At 50.0% G+C, this 16,353-nt stretch overlaps 6 protein-coding genes across 6 annotated transcripts; 2 read left to right on the forward strand and 4 right to left on the reverse strand.

Moving 5' to 3' along the window:
* Window positions 1-5: 5 nt before the first annotated feature.
* Window positions 6-1,984, reverse strand: P174DRAFT_449327 (uncharacterized protein). Its single transcript, XM_024828833.1, has 3 exons — window positions 1,663-1,984; window positions 1,221-1,605; window positions 6-1,188 (listed from the first exon to the last, which is right to left on the reverse strand). The coding sequence occupies exons 1-3, from the start codon at window positions 1,967-1,969 to the stop codon at window positions 93-95; spliced, it is 1,788 nt and encodes a 595-aa protein (XP_024686359.1). The 5' UTR covers window positions 1,970-1,984; the 3' UTR covers window positions 6-92.
* Window positions 1,985-4,006: 2,022 nt separating this feature from the next.
* Window positions 4,007-6,863, forward strand: P174DRAFT_510689 (MDR family MFS transporter). Its single transcript, XM_024831705.1, has 6 exons — window positions 4,007-4,191; window positions 4,218-4,643; window positions 4,926-5,107; window positions 5,158-5,495; window positions 5,542-6,001; window positions 6,047-6,863. Exons 1-6 carry the CDS (start codon window positions 4,059-4,061, stop codon window positions 6,797-6,799), a joined length of 2,292 nt encoding a protein of 763 aa, XP_024686360.1. The 5' UTR covers window positions 4,007-4,058; the 3' UTR covers window positions 6,800-6,863.
* Window positions 6,864-6,904: 41 nt separating this feature from the next.
* On the reverse strand, window positions 6,905-8,656 carry P174DRAFT_510691 (putative MFS transporter; the record flags this gene model as incomplete). Its single annotated transcript, XM_024831706.1, has 5 exons — window positions 6,905-7,536; window positions 7,587-8,026; window positions 8,072-8,225; window positions 8,273-8,441; window positions 8,492-8,656. 5 exons carry the CDS (start codon window positions 8,654-8,656, stop codon window positions 6,920-6,922), a joined length of 1,545 nt encoding a protein of 514 aa, XP_024686361.1. The 3' UTR covers window positions 6,905-6,919.
* A 413-nt stretch (window positions 8,657-9,069) lies between these two features.
* Window positions 9,070-10,559, reverse strand: P174DRAFT_439496 (serine hydrolase domain-containing protein). The gene has a single exon (XM_024826817.1). The coding sequence runs from the start codon at window positions 10,552-10,554 to the stop codon at window positions 9,241-9,243; it is 1,314 nt and encodes a 437-aa protein (XP_024686362.1). The 5' UTR covers window positions 10,555-10,559; the 3' UTR covers window positions 9,070-9,240.
* Window positions 10,560-11,962: 1,403 nt separating this feature from the next.
* P174DRAFT_364524 (endo-1,4-beta-xylanase) lies at window positions 11,963-13,000 on the forward strand (the record flags this gene model as incomplete). Its single annotated transcript, XM_024821995.1, has 1 exon — window positions 11,963-13,000. One exon carries the CDS (start codon window positions 11,963-11,965, stop codon window positions 12,998-13,000), a length of 1,038 nt encoding a protein of 345 aa, XP_024686363.1.
* A 1,427-nt stretch (window positions 13,001-14,427) lies between these two features.
* P174DRAFT_117143 (RTA1 domain-containing protein) lies at window positions 14,428-15,774 on the reverse strand. The gene is made up of 3 exons (XM_024821052.1): window positions 15,292-15,774; window positions 14,985-15,233; window positions 14,428-14,927 (listed from the first exon to the last, which is right to left on the reverse strand). The coding sequence occupies exons 1-3, from the start codon at window positions 15,470-15,472 to the stop codon at window positions 14,467-14,469; spliced, it is 891 nt and encodes a 296-aa protein (XP_024686364.1). The 5' UTR covers window positions 15,473-15,774; the 3' UTR covers window positions 14,428-14,466.
* Between the last annotated feature and the right edge of the window lie 579 nt (window positions 15,775-16,353).

Below are 16,353 nucleotides of genomic sequence, written 5' to 3' on the forward strand. Positions count from 1 at the left end.
GAATTCTCCATTGCGGTTGTAGATGGTAAACGACCTGACCTATCTATTCCCAGTGAGTCGACTGTTCCTCTGTCGTACAGTAACAACTGTGCTTATTTCGCCCGGCAAGAAGCGGGGTGCTTGTGCTTGAGGTGTCCATGTCCGTGAGACCCTTTGCTGCCGGATGAAGCGGTAGGTGCTGGGGCCGGGGTTTCAGCAGCTGGCTCCGTATCAGCGTTTGCCGACACGGCTGCATCCTGAGCAGCGGGTTCGCTGGCGTAATTGGTATCCGTGTTAACGGTGGAGTCAGAAGAAGCCGAAGAGGCACCAGTGGGAGCAGCAGCTGGTTCAGAGGAAGCTCCTGCTTCAGGGGTAGCAGTGGCAGGAGCAGAAGAGGAATCCTCTTCTTTAGGAGTAACAACATCAGAAGCGGAAGAGGCAGAAGATGCAGAGGATGCCGCAGAAGAAGAAGAATTGGACGAGGAGGATGCCCCGCCAAGTGAGATACAAGCAAAGCTCATCTTCTTAGTGGTGGATGATGAGTAGCCGACGGGCTGGGACAGATCCCAGGTCATGCTGACATAGGGCCAGCAGACACGACCGTCGGCCATGGTCACCATGTCACCCGCCACATAGGTATCGGTGCTGGTGAGAGCCTCGCCAACCTTCTTTCCACTCGAGTCGACCTGCTGGAAGAATGAGCCCGCAAATTGCCCACGGCAGCCCATGGCGATGTAGTCACAGGTAGGATTTGAGATCTCCTCCCAGGTGATCAGCGCCGAATCAGCGCCAAAGGTAGCCGCGTGCGCGTTCGAGCAGTCGTTCGAGCCGCTGGTGATCCAGGTAACCTGGCTGTCGCCATCCTCGGCACCCACCTGGGACGTAGCCTGAGCGCCGACCTTGGTGTACTTGTCGGTGAAAAGGGCAATGGCGACGTTGCGGCCGTTCGTCCGGTTATTCACGTGGGTGTATCCGGCACCCATCCAGCTGTTCTCCGTCACGTCCATGGCGCCCCGGGACACCCAGGCGAAGATGTAGCGGGCGGAGTCGGCGAACCGGGCCAGAGCACTGTAGCTGCCGGACATACCGCCCATGGGCTCACCCGAGCCTCCGTTGGTAGTGTTCTCATTGGAGATCTTGACCCCGGTGTTGGACATTCCTTGCGTCTTGGTGTTGAGCCAGATGGCGCCCTGGTCCTCGGAGCAGATGCTGGCAAAGGGGGCTCGTCCGCTGCCTCAAACGCGATGCCGGTGTTGTGGCTGCAGCCCCAGGAGCTGCTGGCACCGGGAATCGTGACGAGGGTTCCGCTGTCCGACACGTACTGGATGCTGTCGCCGAAATGGCCCTGTGCCGAGCCGGCGTAGTCCGTGACGACGAAATAGGCGCCGTACATCTTTGCGCTTTCGGAGTAGGCTAGATCGCCGTTGAGGTCGGGAGAAGCCGATAGGCCGTCGGCCTCGTGCACTCCGGGGCCACCAAGCCAGGTCTTCCATGTCTGCTTGCCGTTGGTGTAGCGGTAGAGGACTGGAACAGGGGTGTCGGACGGGGGCGCATTGCTCGTTCCGGAAGGCATGGCCTCGTTGGTCAACAGGGCAAAGCCGTCATTATGAGCGATCAGTCCACCGGCTACATTCGGTCTTTGGTCAATAAGAAGTCATAAGAAACATCAGTCACACTACATACCTTCCTTCCCCCCGGCCACAGTAACCGTAGTTCCTGTAGCCTGAAAGGTGGAGGGATCCAGCTGCTGGACATGCACGTCAGTCTCACTGGAATCCAGATAGGCGAGATAGGCGGTCTTCCCATCGGGCGAGACAGCGAAAGGAGTCCGACGGTGGTGAGGGTAGTTAGTCCAGTAGGCAGCCTTGACGGGGTTGAAGTTGAAGTTGAGTGCCAGCACATCAACATGCTTTTCGAGATTTGACGCAGTCAAACCGGCCGCGACGTCCAGCGCCACAGAAAGCAAAGAAAGAACGAAAAACCGACGCATGGTTGCTTGGTTGGTGTTTGCTTGTTGACTGTCCACTTTCGGGGAGGATTGGGGGGGAAGTTGACAGGGATATATAAACCCCCTGGAACAAGCTCATCTCGCCATATTGATTAAGGGGATGATCCTGAACTAAAAGTCTAGACGCAAAACGGTTCCATAACAGGAGCTTAATTGCTTTGTTCCAGGCATTACTGAAGAGGATCGGAAAGATGCCGAACTCGGTGCGGCCTATGTTTCACTTCAGCCAAGACGATCCTTAATAGTTTCCTGATTCGTCCATCGCGTATGGATGTCTCAGTTAACAATCTACATGAAGTAAACATGAAGGAAAAGTGTTCACACGTCGATTCATGATGAGACAACCCCGGGAAATATAGGCGACCATTCCTTGTACGAATACGATACCTCTTCTCACCAACACTATATATCACTACATATTAGACCCCAAGTACGGAGCGTACGGAATAGTGCAAGCCAAGAGTTTTACTTTGGAGATTGTAAAACTATATATTTACCCAGTTGTTTTCGTCGCCTCTGTCTCCTGTAGTATCCCCAAGTCTCATTGGCAGCAAGGTCCTCAGACGGAAACTCCAATAGTAATGAGATGCTATTTACAGCCAATTCCTGGCCGTATTGTTGGCAAAGCACTAGATATGCTACTGCCGTATATCTCCTGGAGTGCGGCAAGTATAAGAAGCTAGCCAAACACTTTCGTCCACGAGGGGATGTCTAAACCCTTGCCTTGGACAAACTCCAATTGCTGATGTGGTCAGTTATGTTGGTATTCTCACATAGACAAATCCATCTCCTCGCAGCGCCCAATCACTAACTATATTTAAGCTTAGATTTGCTGTTCCCAGGGTCCTCCACGTATTGCCATAGCAAGCTGATTCTTACACCCTCGACTTTGTCTTCTTTTCTCCATTGCATATACCAACCACCCTGCGAAACGGGGATAGCCATGTTCTTCCAGTTGCACTCTTAGTCGCCTCCGCCATTCGGTATCCTCGACGCCAGGAATTGGAAGATAAAACTGAGTGCCGGAGAAGGGAAGGCCTTGTTGAGATCCAGAACCGAACGTAGAATCAAGCAGACCCCCAGTCAATAATTGCCGATAACTTTTGATTCGAATCCATGATGTTACCGGTCCCAGGTCGGGGCAATAAAGGTAGAACTGCTGTACGACATCTAGATTTCGATACAGATCAGCACGGAGAAGGTACCTCTTGCATTCAGAGACTGTCAGAGATTCCAATAAATCTTTACTCGAATGAGAAAGGTAAGCCTTTACAACCGGACCACAGTGTACATTATAGGCAAGTGGCGAGGTTACAGAGGCCAGAATGTCGCAAGCTGGACAACCCTTAGCTCGCAACCTTTGCCCCCCGTTCGATAGGACCTCCTGCTGTCAACAGGCGTCTTAGTAGATATTCCAAACCTTCTCTTGTCTCGGAGATGCCACTTCCAGTAGTTTGTGCCTGAATACACTGCAGGAGCATAAAAACCCACGAAGGGTTACAGGTGGCAGGGCAAGGTATTAACATGTTAGGAGGCTGAGTATGGATAATGTGCCCAGGTTGTCCATACAAAATGAATAGGATTGGCGATACACATTGATCACTGACGTAGACGGTTTATTGCATAGCAAGGCCATGTTGGGGTATACCCATTATTGTCCAAGAGGGCTCCTTAGAGTACAAGCACAATTAGGCTTTGGTAACTATTATAAAAACATCTTTAATCTTACTCCACCTCAACCCCGCTACTTAGAGACTATCTTGCCGGGATTCTAATAAGCATGGACCCCGTTTCGCAGGGATCGAAGGTGGCTATGACCATCACATGGCCGCAGCTCTTCTTCCTAGCCAATGGCTTATGGCGTGCCGTGATATCCTTGCTTAGGTATTAACTACAGATAGTTAGAGAACGGTTTATATGATCTCATTTCATGACTCGGAGAAACTGTGCTGCCTAAGATTAAAGGGCCAATGAGACAGATATGTATGCTCATTGATCACCTTCAAGTTGCGAAACGAATTCAGGATTCAATTCTTGACCATAATATTCCTGTTCTGTTTACCCATCCATAATGGCATTTCAAACAATCACCATCACTTATACCGACGGCAAATATCTATCCCTAGTAGACGCAGCCTCGCGTACCCCCCTGTACCACGTCAAGGTTTGCCGTCAAGTGCCGCAGATGGAAATGATTCGCCTGAGTCCAGCCCCGACGATACCGACCAAGCGTTCCCTCAAGATGAGAGCGCCTACTTCCAACGCCGGGTCTACACGGCAAAGTTCAGGATGACAAGCCTCAACGTCCAACTTCAGATCCGCGAGCACCGGGATGTCTTGCTCAACAGGAAAAGCATCCTTTCCACCAGCTACTCATTCACGTCGCCAGCAATGTCTGCCGCAAATACCATGGGCTCCTTATCATCTCCCATTCTGACATGGGAAGCCGACCAGACGGGTAGCCTGGGGGACTTTCGACTCATAAACGAGGCAGTGAATGAGTCAGATAGGAAGCTGCTGGCTCGCTTCCGGAACAAGGCTTTTTCCAATGAGCAAGTGGGCACATTTGAAGTAGACGCTGGTCTCAATCAACTGGTCAAGGACGAAGCAGTGATTTCCGGGATGTTGTCGATGGTGCAGAGCATCAATCTTGCTGGTATGGTCATGCTCGGTGGAAGTTGAGCTATTCGTTTATGTGGTATCGGAGATGGCCGTGGACCAATACAAAAATTGGCGTCTTCGCCTTCGCTCTTTTTTTTTTTTTTTTTTTTTTTTTTTTTTCCTGCATCAAGTGGGGTAATATCTCCACCATAGCCGGTAGCCAACAAATGATATTGACTGGTTTATCGTATCAGTACTTGCATTAATTGTGCTAGAGCACTATAGGATTAGTGGTTCACTAAAAGAAAAACCATTAAGATTCAGGTCTTTGACTCAGACTCTCGCGTGCCAGGCGATCTACATATCGACAAACACGGCGACCTGGACACTGGTCAACATACGACTGTCCAACATAAGAGTCAAGGTGAGGGCAATATGGAGACGATGGAGATGATGGACTCTACGGCAATGCCGCACCGTAGCAAGCTCAAGGTCTTCGCCATCATGGTGGCTCTTTCGGTGAGGACAAGGCGTACAATTCGACTTACATCAAGCTAACTGAAGTCTAGCTGTCGATGTTTGTCGCTGCTCTCGACCAGACGATCATGGCCACGGCGATCCCAACTATTGCAGCTAAGCTGCACTCGGCGGCGGGATATACCTGGATTGGTGGTGCTTACCTTTTGGCTAATGCCGCTGGTGCTTGCATCTGGGCCAAGCTGTCAGATATCTGGGGACGCAAGCCCATCTTGCTCTTGGCCGTGGCTTGGTTCTTTGGTAGTTCGATCATCTGTGCTACGGCAGTGGATATGCCCATGTTAATCGCAGGACGCGCACTCCAAGGTGTTGCCGGCGGTGGCCTGCTTCAATTGGTCACTATTGTCATCTCGGATTTGTTCAGTGTCAGGTATGTACACACATTTTCAGCCATGGACCTATTTCTGACTCGGCAGACACCGGAGCCTTTATCTCGGATTGATGGAGTTCATGTGGGCGCTGGCGGGAGGAATCGGTCCCCTTCTTGGTGGCGCATTCTCCCAATATGTCTCCTGGAGATGGAGTTACTGGGTCAATCTCCCTGTCTGCGGACTTGCCTTTGTCCTGCTCTTGCTATTTCTCGACGTGCACAATCCTAAGACGAAGATGATGGATGGAGTAAGGGCTATTGATTGGTTCGGAAGTCTCTCGATCCTCGGCCTAACGCTGATGCTCCTCCTCGGCTTGGACTTTGGTGGTGAAACTTTCCCGTGGGATTCGCCCAAGGTCATTTGTCTGATCGTTTTCGGATCGCTCTGTTCGTTGCTCTTCATCTACAGCGAGAAGCGGTTGGCAAAGTACCCACTGATGCCAATGGGTCTCTTCGGCCAGACCTCCAACATTGCGATACTGGCAGTCGCATTCGCCCATGGCTTCGTACGTATTGCCACCTGTTGTGTGAAGCTGAGCTTACGAGACTAGGTTTTCATCGCTGGCGAATACTACGTCCCCCTGTACCTGCAATCCGTCAAAGAAGCCTCGCCCATGCGCTCTGGTGTCCTCGTTCTGCCCCTGGTTCTCTCCGAAGCTTTTGCTGGCATCATCACCGGAGCCATCATCCACCGCACCGGCCGCTATCGCGAACTGATCTGGCTAGGAATGACATTGTTGACAATCGGCAACGGACTATACATTCATTTGGATGCATACTCATCCTTAGGCCAAATACTCGGATACCAAATCCTCAGCGGCATCGGCGCAGGATTCCTCTTTGAACCTCCCATCATCGCGATCCAGGCAATGGTCTCTCAGGACGAAACCGCCACTGCAACCGCTACCGTCGGCTTCATCCGTAACCTGGCAACATCGGCGTCCATCGTCATCGGCGGCGTGGTATTCCAGAACTCCATGAGCCGGATGAAATCTACACTGCTGGCGGCTGGAATGTCAGAAACATTGATGGAGCAGATGTCCGGGGACTCTGCGGCTGCGAATATTGAAATCATCAAGACCATCCAGGATGCCACTCAGCTGCTTGCTGTCAAGAAGGCTTTCGCCTCGAGTTTGAGGAACATGTGGATCCTCTACACGTGCATGTCTGCTTTGGGGATTGTTGCGGGTCTATTTATTCTCAAGACCCGGCTGAACAAGGAGCATGTGGAAACAAGGACGGGGCTGAAATCAGAGAAATCGGAGGCTGCAACTGTCGTTCAAAGACCTGCTGATGAGTGTTGAGAGAACAGTCCAGTCCATGACTTGACAATCTCATATAAGAAATATGATTTGCATATAAACAACTAGATAAAAACTCCCTCCCACAATGACCAGCCCTAAGAAGTCCTCCAAGACCCACTGTTACAAAGTATACCTGAAAAGAGGTGACTTATTACCCATAGCCAGCAACTGATCGTCCGTATACCGCTCTCTAATCTCCGCCTCAGACATCCTAGCCTTCTTCTTGTTCCCATAGATGTACGACAGCTCCAACAGAAGTGCCACGAGGAGTCCCGACCCACCGAATGCCAGTGATAGACCAAAACCCGTGTAGTACTTGGGGCTCTCGCTGTCGATATACATGTAGCTCCCGATGATACCGCCGATATTCCCGATGCAGATGTTGAATGCCAGACCGATGGCTCTGCTGCTGGAGGACGCGAGGTTGTTGGCTGTCCAGCTAGTGGTCGCCGGGTGGATGGGGTAGATACCCATGCAGGTGAGGATGACTGCAAAGAAGGCCGGGCCGATGTTCTCTTTTAGCTGGCCGTGGAAGGAGATGATGATTGAGTAGGCGATGGTCACGAGAGTTAGAGGGATGGCGACGAAGGGCATGCGCCAGTAGAAGCGGTCGGAGAGTTGGGAGAAGAAGATGGCCGAGAGGGCGCCGGCGACGTACGGGGGAACGGTCATGAGTTGGGCGTTGGTGTTTGTGAAGCCCATTGCTTTGGTGATGGTGGGAAGGGTGAATTTGGTTCCTGTATGAGTTAGCCGGGAGGACGGAGCAGTGAGAATGATCTGGACTGACCGTATGAGCAGGCGGACTGGCAGAGCAGGATGTACGCCAGCATGTACATTCTCCAGTTCAACAGCACGGCCTTTATATCGCTCCACGAGGCCCTCTTCCTCTCGTCCTTGAAGGAGCCACCCTCTTTGATGAAATGCTGCAGTTCCAAGTACCGAATCTCCTCGGGATCAAGCCACCTTCCAGATCGTCGGGGCGAGTCGATCAGAAGGAAGAAGCACATCACCCCGAGGATGACAGTGACGATTCCTTCGAGCAGGAAGATCCACCGCCAGCCTTCCTGGCCGCCCACGCCGTCCATCTGTGCAATTCCGGCTGCCAAGAGGCCGGAGAAAGCTCCGGACAGCGCACTGGCACAGTAGAAAACAGCGATACGGGTGGATAGGTCCTTTGGCATGTACCAGAAGGTGCACAGGTAGACTGCACCTGGAAAGAACCCGGCCCTGGAAAAGTCAGCAGTTGTACACCTGGCCAGGAGTGTCACATACTCGAATACACCAAGGAGAACACGAGTCACCATCAAGCCAGCAAAGTTCTGGACCACTCCAGTCAAGGTCATGATAATCCCCCAGCAGGTGATTAGGATACCAAGGTAAATGGACGGTCTCGAGAAGTTCTTCAGGAGCATATTGCTGGGGACCTCTGTCGGAGGTTAACTTTGTACTGCGATATCGACCCAGATTACTCACCAAGAAGCACATATGGAACGAAGAAGATGCTCAGAACAATATTCCATTGTATACCGGTCAATCCAAGATCCTTGACAAGTCCCTCGATCTTCGCATTTCCAATATTTGCGCGGTCGAGATGGGAGATGAGGTAGAGGACAGCCAGCATCGGAACTAATCGGACATCGATCTGTACGTGTCAATAGATGGCAGCAATAGAGTCAGACAGCAAGAGCATACCTTGCGCAGGAGCTTCTTCTTCCTGTCCACGGGAAAGTTGGTATAAAACTCGGTATCGTCGGCACTCAACCCAAGGACCTGGATGTTGTCGATGGTGACAATGTTTGTCACCGTCTCCACATGGTCCTCGTAGTGTTTCTCGTCTGCAATGTCAAAGACCGCCATTTCTGCTTCAGTAGGACTCACGAGGCCTTCTAGATCCTGGCGCGTATCAAGATCAAGATGATTAACCGGTCAGGGGTCAACAAGGACTATATATCCGCTTGGACGAGTCATATCTAGCAAGCTACGGCCTGTTTCCGGACTTTTCTCCACGCCAGAAGCTCATTGTCTCATCCCCGCATCCAAGACCTTCCGCGCAGGTTTCCTGCCAACCGGCCAAGCATGAAGATCTGGGGTCGAATTCTGGGGACAGCAGATGCTAAATGCGGGGTTCATTCGCTCGAATGGCTATATTAAGTTTGACTTTCTTTGGATGGTCTTGGCTTGCGTGCCCATCATCTAATGGCATGCCTTGGACGAGGTAAACTTTCTTGGCTAAAGCTGGGGTGTGCTTATCCGTTTTTCCGCCGCTTTTCCGGCCCAATATCCGCCGGGACCCTTCCACTGTGTCTGGTGGTGCCAACTTGACCAAGGCAGGAATGTACAAATGATTGTCTCTGTTATAATCTGATACGAAATGCATTTTATTGATGCGGTTCTTGCTGTACTGAGCATCCTTTGTGCTCAATACACCCTGTCAGTTTTCATCAAATGGCCGGAAACGAGACATCTCGTCCCATGGACTTGGCCATCCAATAGCCCAAAGCTTCCCGGGCGATATTATTCGAAGACCAGTTACGATTGGGGTGGACACGGTTGGCAAAAAGAAGGAAGAATGTATTTGACGGCCTGTCAATCACCAGAGTGGTCCCCGTGAATCCGGTATGGCTGGCCGTCTGAAGACTGGCCATTGGTCCCGCGGTGTAGTACTGATTCAGCTCAAATCCCAATCCGTGCTCATCGCCGGGGAATCTCGCGTTGAAATTGTGAAAGATGAGATCTACGACCTCTGGCGACAATACTCGATGGCCTCCGTACGTGCCGTTGTTCAGAATCATCTGACAAAAGATTGCCGTATCCTCGACCGTTGAGAAGAGGCCTGCATGTCCGGACACGCCATCCAGAGCCCAGGCATTCTCGTCGTGGACCGCCCCGCGAACTGGCTGTGGGCGCTGCGGCTCCATTGGTCCCAGGACCTCAATCTGGAATTCCTCGGCTGCCATGCGGGGGTAGAAGGGGAATGCCGGGCCTTCGATGTTTCCCCGGTTGAAGAAGGTGTCATGCATGCCGAGAGGATTGGTGAAGTCCCGAATCAATTCATCCAGTTTTTTGTGGGTGATGTGCTCCAGAAGTAGACCGAGAGACATGAAGTTGAGGTCTGAATAGAGGTAGGTGGAGCCGGGATTGTTGCGCAGAGACTGATACAGTATCGCTGCAGTCCTCTCTTCGACTGTCTTATACACAGGATTATACAATGGAGGCTCTGGATCTGGAGCAAAGCCAGAAGTATGCGTCAGAAGCATCAGGATGGTGATGTTCTCTTTCCCATTTGCTGCGAATGATGGCATGTAGGACGCGACTGTTCTGTTCAAGGAGAGTCTACCAGTATCCAGCTCTCGCAGGGCTGCAACTGTGGTAAATAGTTTGGTCAGACTGGCCATATCATAAATGGTGTCTGTTCGCGCAGGCAGTTGCTGCGATGGAGGCAATTCGGTGCCATTGGCGTCGGCATACAACAATATCTTTCCGCTGGCGAAAAGTGAGACAATGGTGCGATCATGACCCACGATCACCGCAGACGATGGCTCGACTGGGTGTGTCTCATTGTGCGTGAATGCTCCATAGTTGGCTGGTTGTTGATAGCCGGTGATGTTGGTTTCCAGTTGGCGGAGGGGGGCGGACAGAAGGCCTACGGACTCGGGGGAGCCAAAACGGAGATCATCCTGGCCGGATTGATGAGGGAACGCATGGCCGGGGATGGTCCCAAATGCTGCAAGGATAGGAGAGTAGGCTAGACGCATTGTGGCTGACTCGTGGTTGATGTTCAGATGAAGCCCATGAGGTGTTATATATAGTTCGTCTTCCCCTCACTCTGTGGATATACTTTGCTCTACTCCTGAATCATCCCTAATTGATATATAGCCAAAGTCAATATAGACAAGCGAATGTAACATGAATGTAACGTTGTATTCTTGTCTGTTGACAGCATGCTTATCATTTTATTAGACGATACTGCCCAGTGGGGTCATCTACAGTGGCGCGACAAAAGTTTGAATCCAGTGTATTTACTGCTAGGCCTGATTAGGTAGTTCCCTAATTTTCTATCAGCAGACTTGAATCTCTTGATCTCTCTCAGTAATCAATATTATGGCATCCTTTAAAGAATTATCTCTGCAGATATGAACTGTAAGGAAGGTAGGTTAAATAGTGCCACGCAGGATAGTAGTATCTTAGGTGCTGTATTAGACGTTGCAGAGGCTTCAGAGAGGTTTAAAGCTACATGCTAAAGAGGCTGCAGAACAGAACATCGGGCACTTCGGCCACCATAGGCCAAGATAAGGCTCTAAATTTGTTGGGATGTAATGGTTCACTATATGCAAATATAGATAGAGATAGCCTTAGTGGATATTCTGCGTATCACCGAAGGCGAGGGGTCAGGGTATGAATACCACCACCGCCACCAGCTGTAGTGGGGTGATACAGTAGCAGTATTTAAGGTATAAGCACTGACATTGCACCCTCACTAATTTGATACTTGTTGCATAAAGCTGTTGGCCCTAGAAAAGTTACTACATATAATATCTCATGCACATCCTTTAAGCCCTTCTGTTTTCTGATGCATCTCTTAGGGCAGAGCCTTCAAGCATGCCTTGGTGGACGCCATTATATGTGGCAATCACTACACCTCTTTGTGTCTGTCTACATATAGAAGGCACATACCTGGTGTTAGATGGCAGAAGCCATATCCTGTGCCTCTTGGGGTATGTTTGCACTGAAGTTTCTTAATATGGCCTCATATTCTGGTTGCTATTGTGAGTACTGTGATAATTGCTGAGGTTGATGGGTCCACTGGGCATGAGCCTGTTGTATCCGTTAGTAGGGCCTGAGCGAGCTCTTATCTGTTTATTTAGTGGCTGTGCAGAAAACTGTTGTCATTGACACGACCGATAATTGCTTTTCGTGCTGCAATTCAACACGAAACAAAATCTGTGGTTCATCGAATCAGAGGGTGTAGTCGTTTTCGTACAGATACCCACTCCTATACGTACCCTGCAGGCTGCAACGCCATTTGTGGGGATCGTCGATCCACTATGTATCCACGGCGTTGGGATACCTTGTCGTCTGTTCTCTTCTAGGACCTATAAATACCCTGGCGATGAGACTGCAGTTAAATGTCGCTCATTGCTGAATATCAAAGAACTGAAGAACATGTCACACAACAGAACCATGAGGGGATTTCGTGCCGCAACACTCATCACTGCGTTTCTCGCCGCTATCGAAGGAACAAACGCCTTCACCAACACCGGAACTAGCCCGCTGAGAGAGGAAGCAGCAAGCAAGGGTATTCTCATCGGGTCCGGAGCTATCAATCCGACCTATCTCGATGATCCTCAGTTTGCAACCGTCCTTGCCGAGCAGTTCGAGAGTCTCTCTCCCGAGAATGAGATGAAGTGGTCATTCATCCACCCGACCCCAGGGCATTACAATTGGGACACGATCGACCGCCTCGTTGGCTTTGCGGAAGACAATGACATGGTGGTCAAGGGACATGGACTCATCTCGAGCTGCTGCAACCCCGACTACCTGCTCAACATCACCGACCCCAAGCTGTTTCGTGTCGCCATGGTCGATCATTTCAAGGCGATCATGCACCGATACGCCGGCAAGGTTGATCGGTGGGACGTTGTCACCGAAGCGCTCAAGACAAATGGCAGCGGCCTACAGACCAATGACTTCTACAACGTGCTCGGCCCTGATTATATCGGAGAAGCGTTCCGTATTGCCCGGAGAGCGTGCCCAAGCGCCAAACTGTTTATCAACGAGAATCTCGTCGAATCGCTTCCCGGCAAGCGTCAAGAGCTCTATGATCTAGTCTCCGGGCTCGTGGCAAAAGGCGTCCCCATCGACGGTGTCGCTCTACAGATGCACATTACCGAGGTTGCCCCCATTCCGGGAGTGATTGCTGAAATGGTCCACTCCTACAAGGCTCTCGGACTGGAAGTGTCCATCGCTGAAATGGATGTCCACACGCTTAACACCACGCTCCACACCGATATCTACAGTGCCGTTATCAGCGAGGCTCTTGATGCTGGAATCACCGATATCAGTTTCTGGGGCTTTACGGATAAACACGCTTACACCTGGATAGAGGGCGCGAAGCCATTGATGTTCGACGAGTACTACAACCCTAAGGGTGCGTTCTACGCTACCCACACTGCCCTAACAAGCTTCGACAATAAGCCCTAAAAGGCTCAAACATGTTCTAGCAATCAAAGATGGCTTCAAAAGGATCGGCTGGATTTGTATAGAGAGCGCCGATCTCGAGAGCGGCCATACTGGGGCGTCGGCAGAAGATTCAACAATCCCGAATGCTCGACATTTTCCATGTTCCAAAGGCTCTCAACAGCCTCAGGGAGTCTGATCCTCTGATCCCCCAACCATTCTATTGTATAGTATGAATAAATCATCCTCTTGATTATCCACTCGCTAGGCCCATATCAACTTTCCACACTGTCTCGAACCCATCCCAAGAGCCGTAAGCCGTTACTCAAAATAGAAGTAGAATGGACAAAACCTACGGTCCGGAAGCTACACGTACGCAATTGAAGGAACCAGTTCGTTCTGGCTTGACACCAGATGTCAATTATCAAGAACATTGAGCATGTCCTCTTGCCAGAGTGACATGCTAATACGATCTTACCTCACAACTGATAAGTGTAAATCGCTGGCACAACTCCCCATGTCTTCTGTGCGATAGTTTTCCAGGAAGACAATGCTGTTGCTATGGAAAATTATCGGACTGACCCAATACTGTGAAGTCTATTCTTCTCTACACGGAAAAGGAAAGAAGATAGAACGTTAGGCTGTGCTAGTTTCGCCAAGCCCACCAACGGCAGTGGTACTACGTAGTGGCCCCAAGATCTGCAGAATTCAGACCCACTCGTTTTCGTATATACATTTAGTGGAGTGGAGAAGTGTAGAGTCCATTGATGCTGTGGGAGAGCAAATTAGTCGCAAAGATAAGCTGTGGAATGGTATGAAGTTACTTTCCCGAGATCAAATTTCTCCTGAACTTGTTCTTCCCCTTTTATGACTGTCCTTTACAAGCCCCTTCTTTCTCTAGTTAGGTATTTACTCTAGAGCAGACATTCACACATTTTCAAAGATATTTAGAGTATATACCATATACATCATAGGGATAACGTTTCCGCGAGCTGGATTCTACAGAGAGGGACTGTCCATAAAAGGATATCCACAACGGTCTCTGAAAGGCAAGATTACGATAGTGTGTATTTACATGCATCTAATGGTTATCTGGGTTATTCTGGTTGTGGCATATGTAATAATAAACTTGCGAGCTCCTGTCTCAGATCAAATTAAGAATATCAGCCGACTCTGAGGCCATCTGATGTTGGACTTAAGCTGCATGGCGGGCCCCACGTATAGTATGCCTATCTAAGTCAACACTGAATAAGTTTGACATAAATATGTCCCTCAAATCCGAGGGAACTCAATCGAGATGGAAGGATGACTTGAGAAATTATATACATCTTGGTGCAAACCAAGAAGGAAGGGCAAGGAAAGCAAGAAAAGTGCGAAAAGGAAAACAAAACAAGTATGCAAGCGGAATCTAGTGCAGCAGTCTATGGAAGCCAGGTTCAATTAGTCGATTCGTGTGCGAAGCAGACGAGCAGGAACGTGATATACGCCATTCACCCTACCACGGACCTTTTGTATGGCTTATTAACACCTGCCGCTGGCGTGTGAGTCAATTCATAATCAAAGGTACCTCTCAGTAGTCGCCCAACCTCGCAAGGGTGCACAACATTGAAGGTGACCATCGTGATGAACATCAGCACGGCATCAAAAATATATAAGTAGATCTCGTGGTGTAGGAGATAACCGTTATTTCCTTGAAGGTATTCGGCCAGTCGGAAAACAGAGCGAATCATGATCAAGAAGCTCGCCAAATAAAGAACATGTAGGTGTTTCCTCCAGGGAATTTCGGGGGTACAAGAGCGTGGGATCGGATATTTCTTGATCTTCCAGTAAAAATGACTTGCTGTGATGATGAAAAAACCAAAGAAAAAGATTTGAACGAAGAGGCCGACGACGATGATGTGCTCGCCGTTCTTCATGCTCTCTAAATTTCCACTGCTCTGAATGCCCCCACCTAGATCATATTAACTTGCCATCGCATACTCTGAATTTTTTGCTATGAGATGCTTACCAGCCCCTTGCAGTACGAATGAGAGCACATCGCCCGTTACAAAAATCTTAGTCAACCATTTCCTCCCCAATAAGGCGTGAGATTCGGCTTGCAACAACAGGATAATGCGACCAAGAAGCATATAGACCGAGGCCGCTAGGAGGGACGGAGCCAGCAAAAGAAAGAGCGTCTGCACGATGTATGGTCCAAGGGTCCAATCTGGGGTCTGTTTGCTGGACATGGCACGTCCGATGTATCCAATAATTTCGACTGGGCAGATTAGGATTAGCAGTGTTCCGGGCCAAAGGATTGCAGAATATGCACCCACATATGCCACCAATGACAAAAGGAACGAAAAACCACGTGCGAGTCTTAAACATTTGCAAAGCATGATACCCAGTCGTGCCTATAAAAAGGAGGGTGAAAAGCACGGCACCGCTCATGCTAGGGTCGTAGCGATAGAAGGCAAAGACGGTCTCATTAGAATCCGTCGAATCCGGCATTTTCATGTGTAAGGGTATGGATTCCAACAATAACAACAGGCTCAAAAGGAATAAGAATGGACAAATGAAACAGAGAATGGGTTGAAGAGAAGGAAGCGGTAGGTTCCTCGAAAGACTGACAGAGGAAGATTCTGCCACTTCACCAGAAATATTACGCTTCCCTTTAGATATTTATATGGCTGAAAATGGGCTTTGGATGGCGAACAAGAACGGTAATCGGTGAGATCCGCACTAGTAAAGATTAGAGACCGCCGAGAAACAATGTGGACGCAGTAGTGGTTTCAGGCCTAGGTATACTGGGTCGATTCAGTGGCCCATCTTAGCCTATCGCAACAACAATGCCAACATTGCTTCTCCGTAGCAACTTGTACTGGGTTCGTCTGCACAAACGCACAGAGATTCCAAAATGAAGCCTAATGGCATTCACTATGGTCACTCTCTCGCAACGCAGAATAAAGACTGCAGGATGAATGTCCGATTCATACCAGCGCCGGGCCGGATAAGGTGTAGCTAGGCCAGCTGAGGGTATAATCTGTTTCTGGGAGCAAACGGTACATCCTTTAATTCTGCAAGACACCGTCCCAGGACGAGTCGCAGCACAACTCCCTTATATGGGTTTCGTACCTTTGTGGGCTTCTACTGGAGGGGACTGCGTCACACAAACCTGCCAAGCAGCACTGGAAGTTGGTGTTCGGTTATACAATACCTACATTGGAGTCCATTTGCCATGGCTTCTTCGCCGGTGCCCGCTTGCCACTAGCCAGTGGTTGAGTGCCTGTGTCCGAGCAGATTTGGTCCGTTTGCGAAAGTTTTTCCCGGCAGGCACCAGGGGGTTGGATATAGTCGCTTGCCAAGCGTGTGGGACCAGAGAGGCTATGGTGTTGGTT

This window comes from Aspergillus novofumigatus (genome assembly GCF_002847465.1).
Source record: "Aspergillus novofumigatus IBT 16806 chromosome Unknown P174scaffold_2, whole genome shotgun sequence".
Classification (NCBI taxonomy): Eukaryota; Fungi; Ascomycota; class Eurotiomycetes; order Eurotiales; family Aspergillaceae; genus Aspergillus; species Aspergillus novofumigatus.

What these genes read in the sequence shown, in the direction of transcription:
- P174DRAFT_449327 (XM_024828833.1), bottom strand. Translation starts at nt 1,969, where the DNA reads ATGCGTCGGTTTTTCGTTCTTTCTTTGCTTTCTGTGGCGCTGGACGTC. An exon ending in TGTGGCCGGGGGGAAGGAAG is followed by an intron (nt 1,606 to 1,662) that starts GTATGTAGTGTG and finishes GACCGAATGTAG; the next exon opens with CCGGTGGACTGATCGCTCAT. An exon ending in AGCCACAACACCGGCATCGC is followed by an intron (nt 1,189 to 1,220) that starts GTTTGAGGCAGC and finishes CCCCTTTGCCAG; the next exon opens with CATCTGCTCCGAGGACCAGG.
- P174DRAFT_510689 (XM_024831705.1), top strand. Translation starts at nt 4,059, where the DNA reads ATGGCATTTCAAACAATCACCATCACTTATACCGACGGCAAATATCTA. An exon ending in GATGGAAATGATTCGCCTGA is followed by an intron (nt 4,192 to 4,217) that starts GTCCAGCCCCGA and finishes ATACCGACCAAG; the next exon opens with CGTTCCCTCAAGATGAGAGC. An exon ending in GCAGAGCATCAATCTTGCTG is followed by an intron (nt 4,644 to 4,925) that starts GTATGGTCATGC and finishes TCTTTGACTCAG; the next exon opens with ACTCTCGCGTGCCAGGCGAT.
- P174DRAFT_439496 (XM_024826817.1), bottom strand. Translation starts at nt 10,554, where the DNA reads ATGCGTCTAGCCTACTCTCCTATCCTTGCAGCATTTGGGACCATCCCC.
- P174DRAFT_117143 (XM_024821052.1), bottom strand. Translation starts at nt 15,472, where the DNA reads ATGAAAATGCCGGATTCGACGGATTCTAATGAGACCGTCTTTGCCTTC. An exon ending in TTTTGTCATTGGTGGCATAT is followed by an intron (nt 15,234 to 15,291) that starts GTGGGTGCATAT and finishes TAATCTGCCCAG; the next exon opens with TCGAAATTATTGGATACATC. An exon ending in ATTCGTACTGCAAGGGGCTG is followed by an intron (nt 14,928 to 14,984) that starts GTAAGCATCTCA and finishes AATATGATCTAG; the next exon opens with GTGGGGGCATTCAGAGCAGT.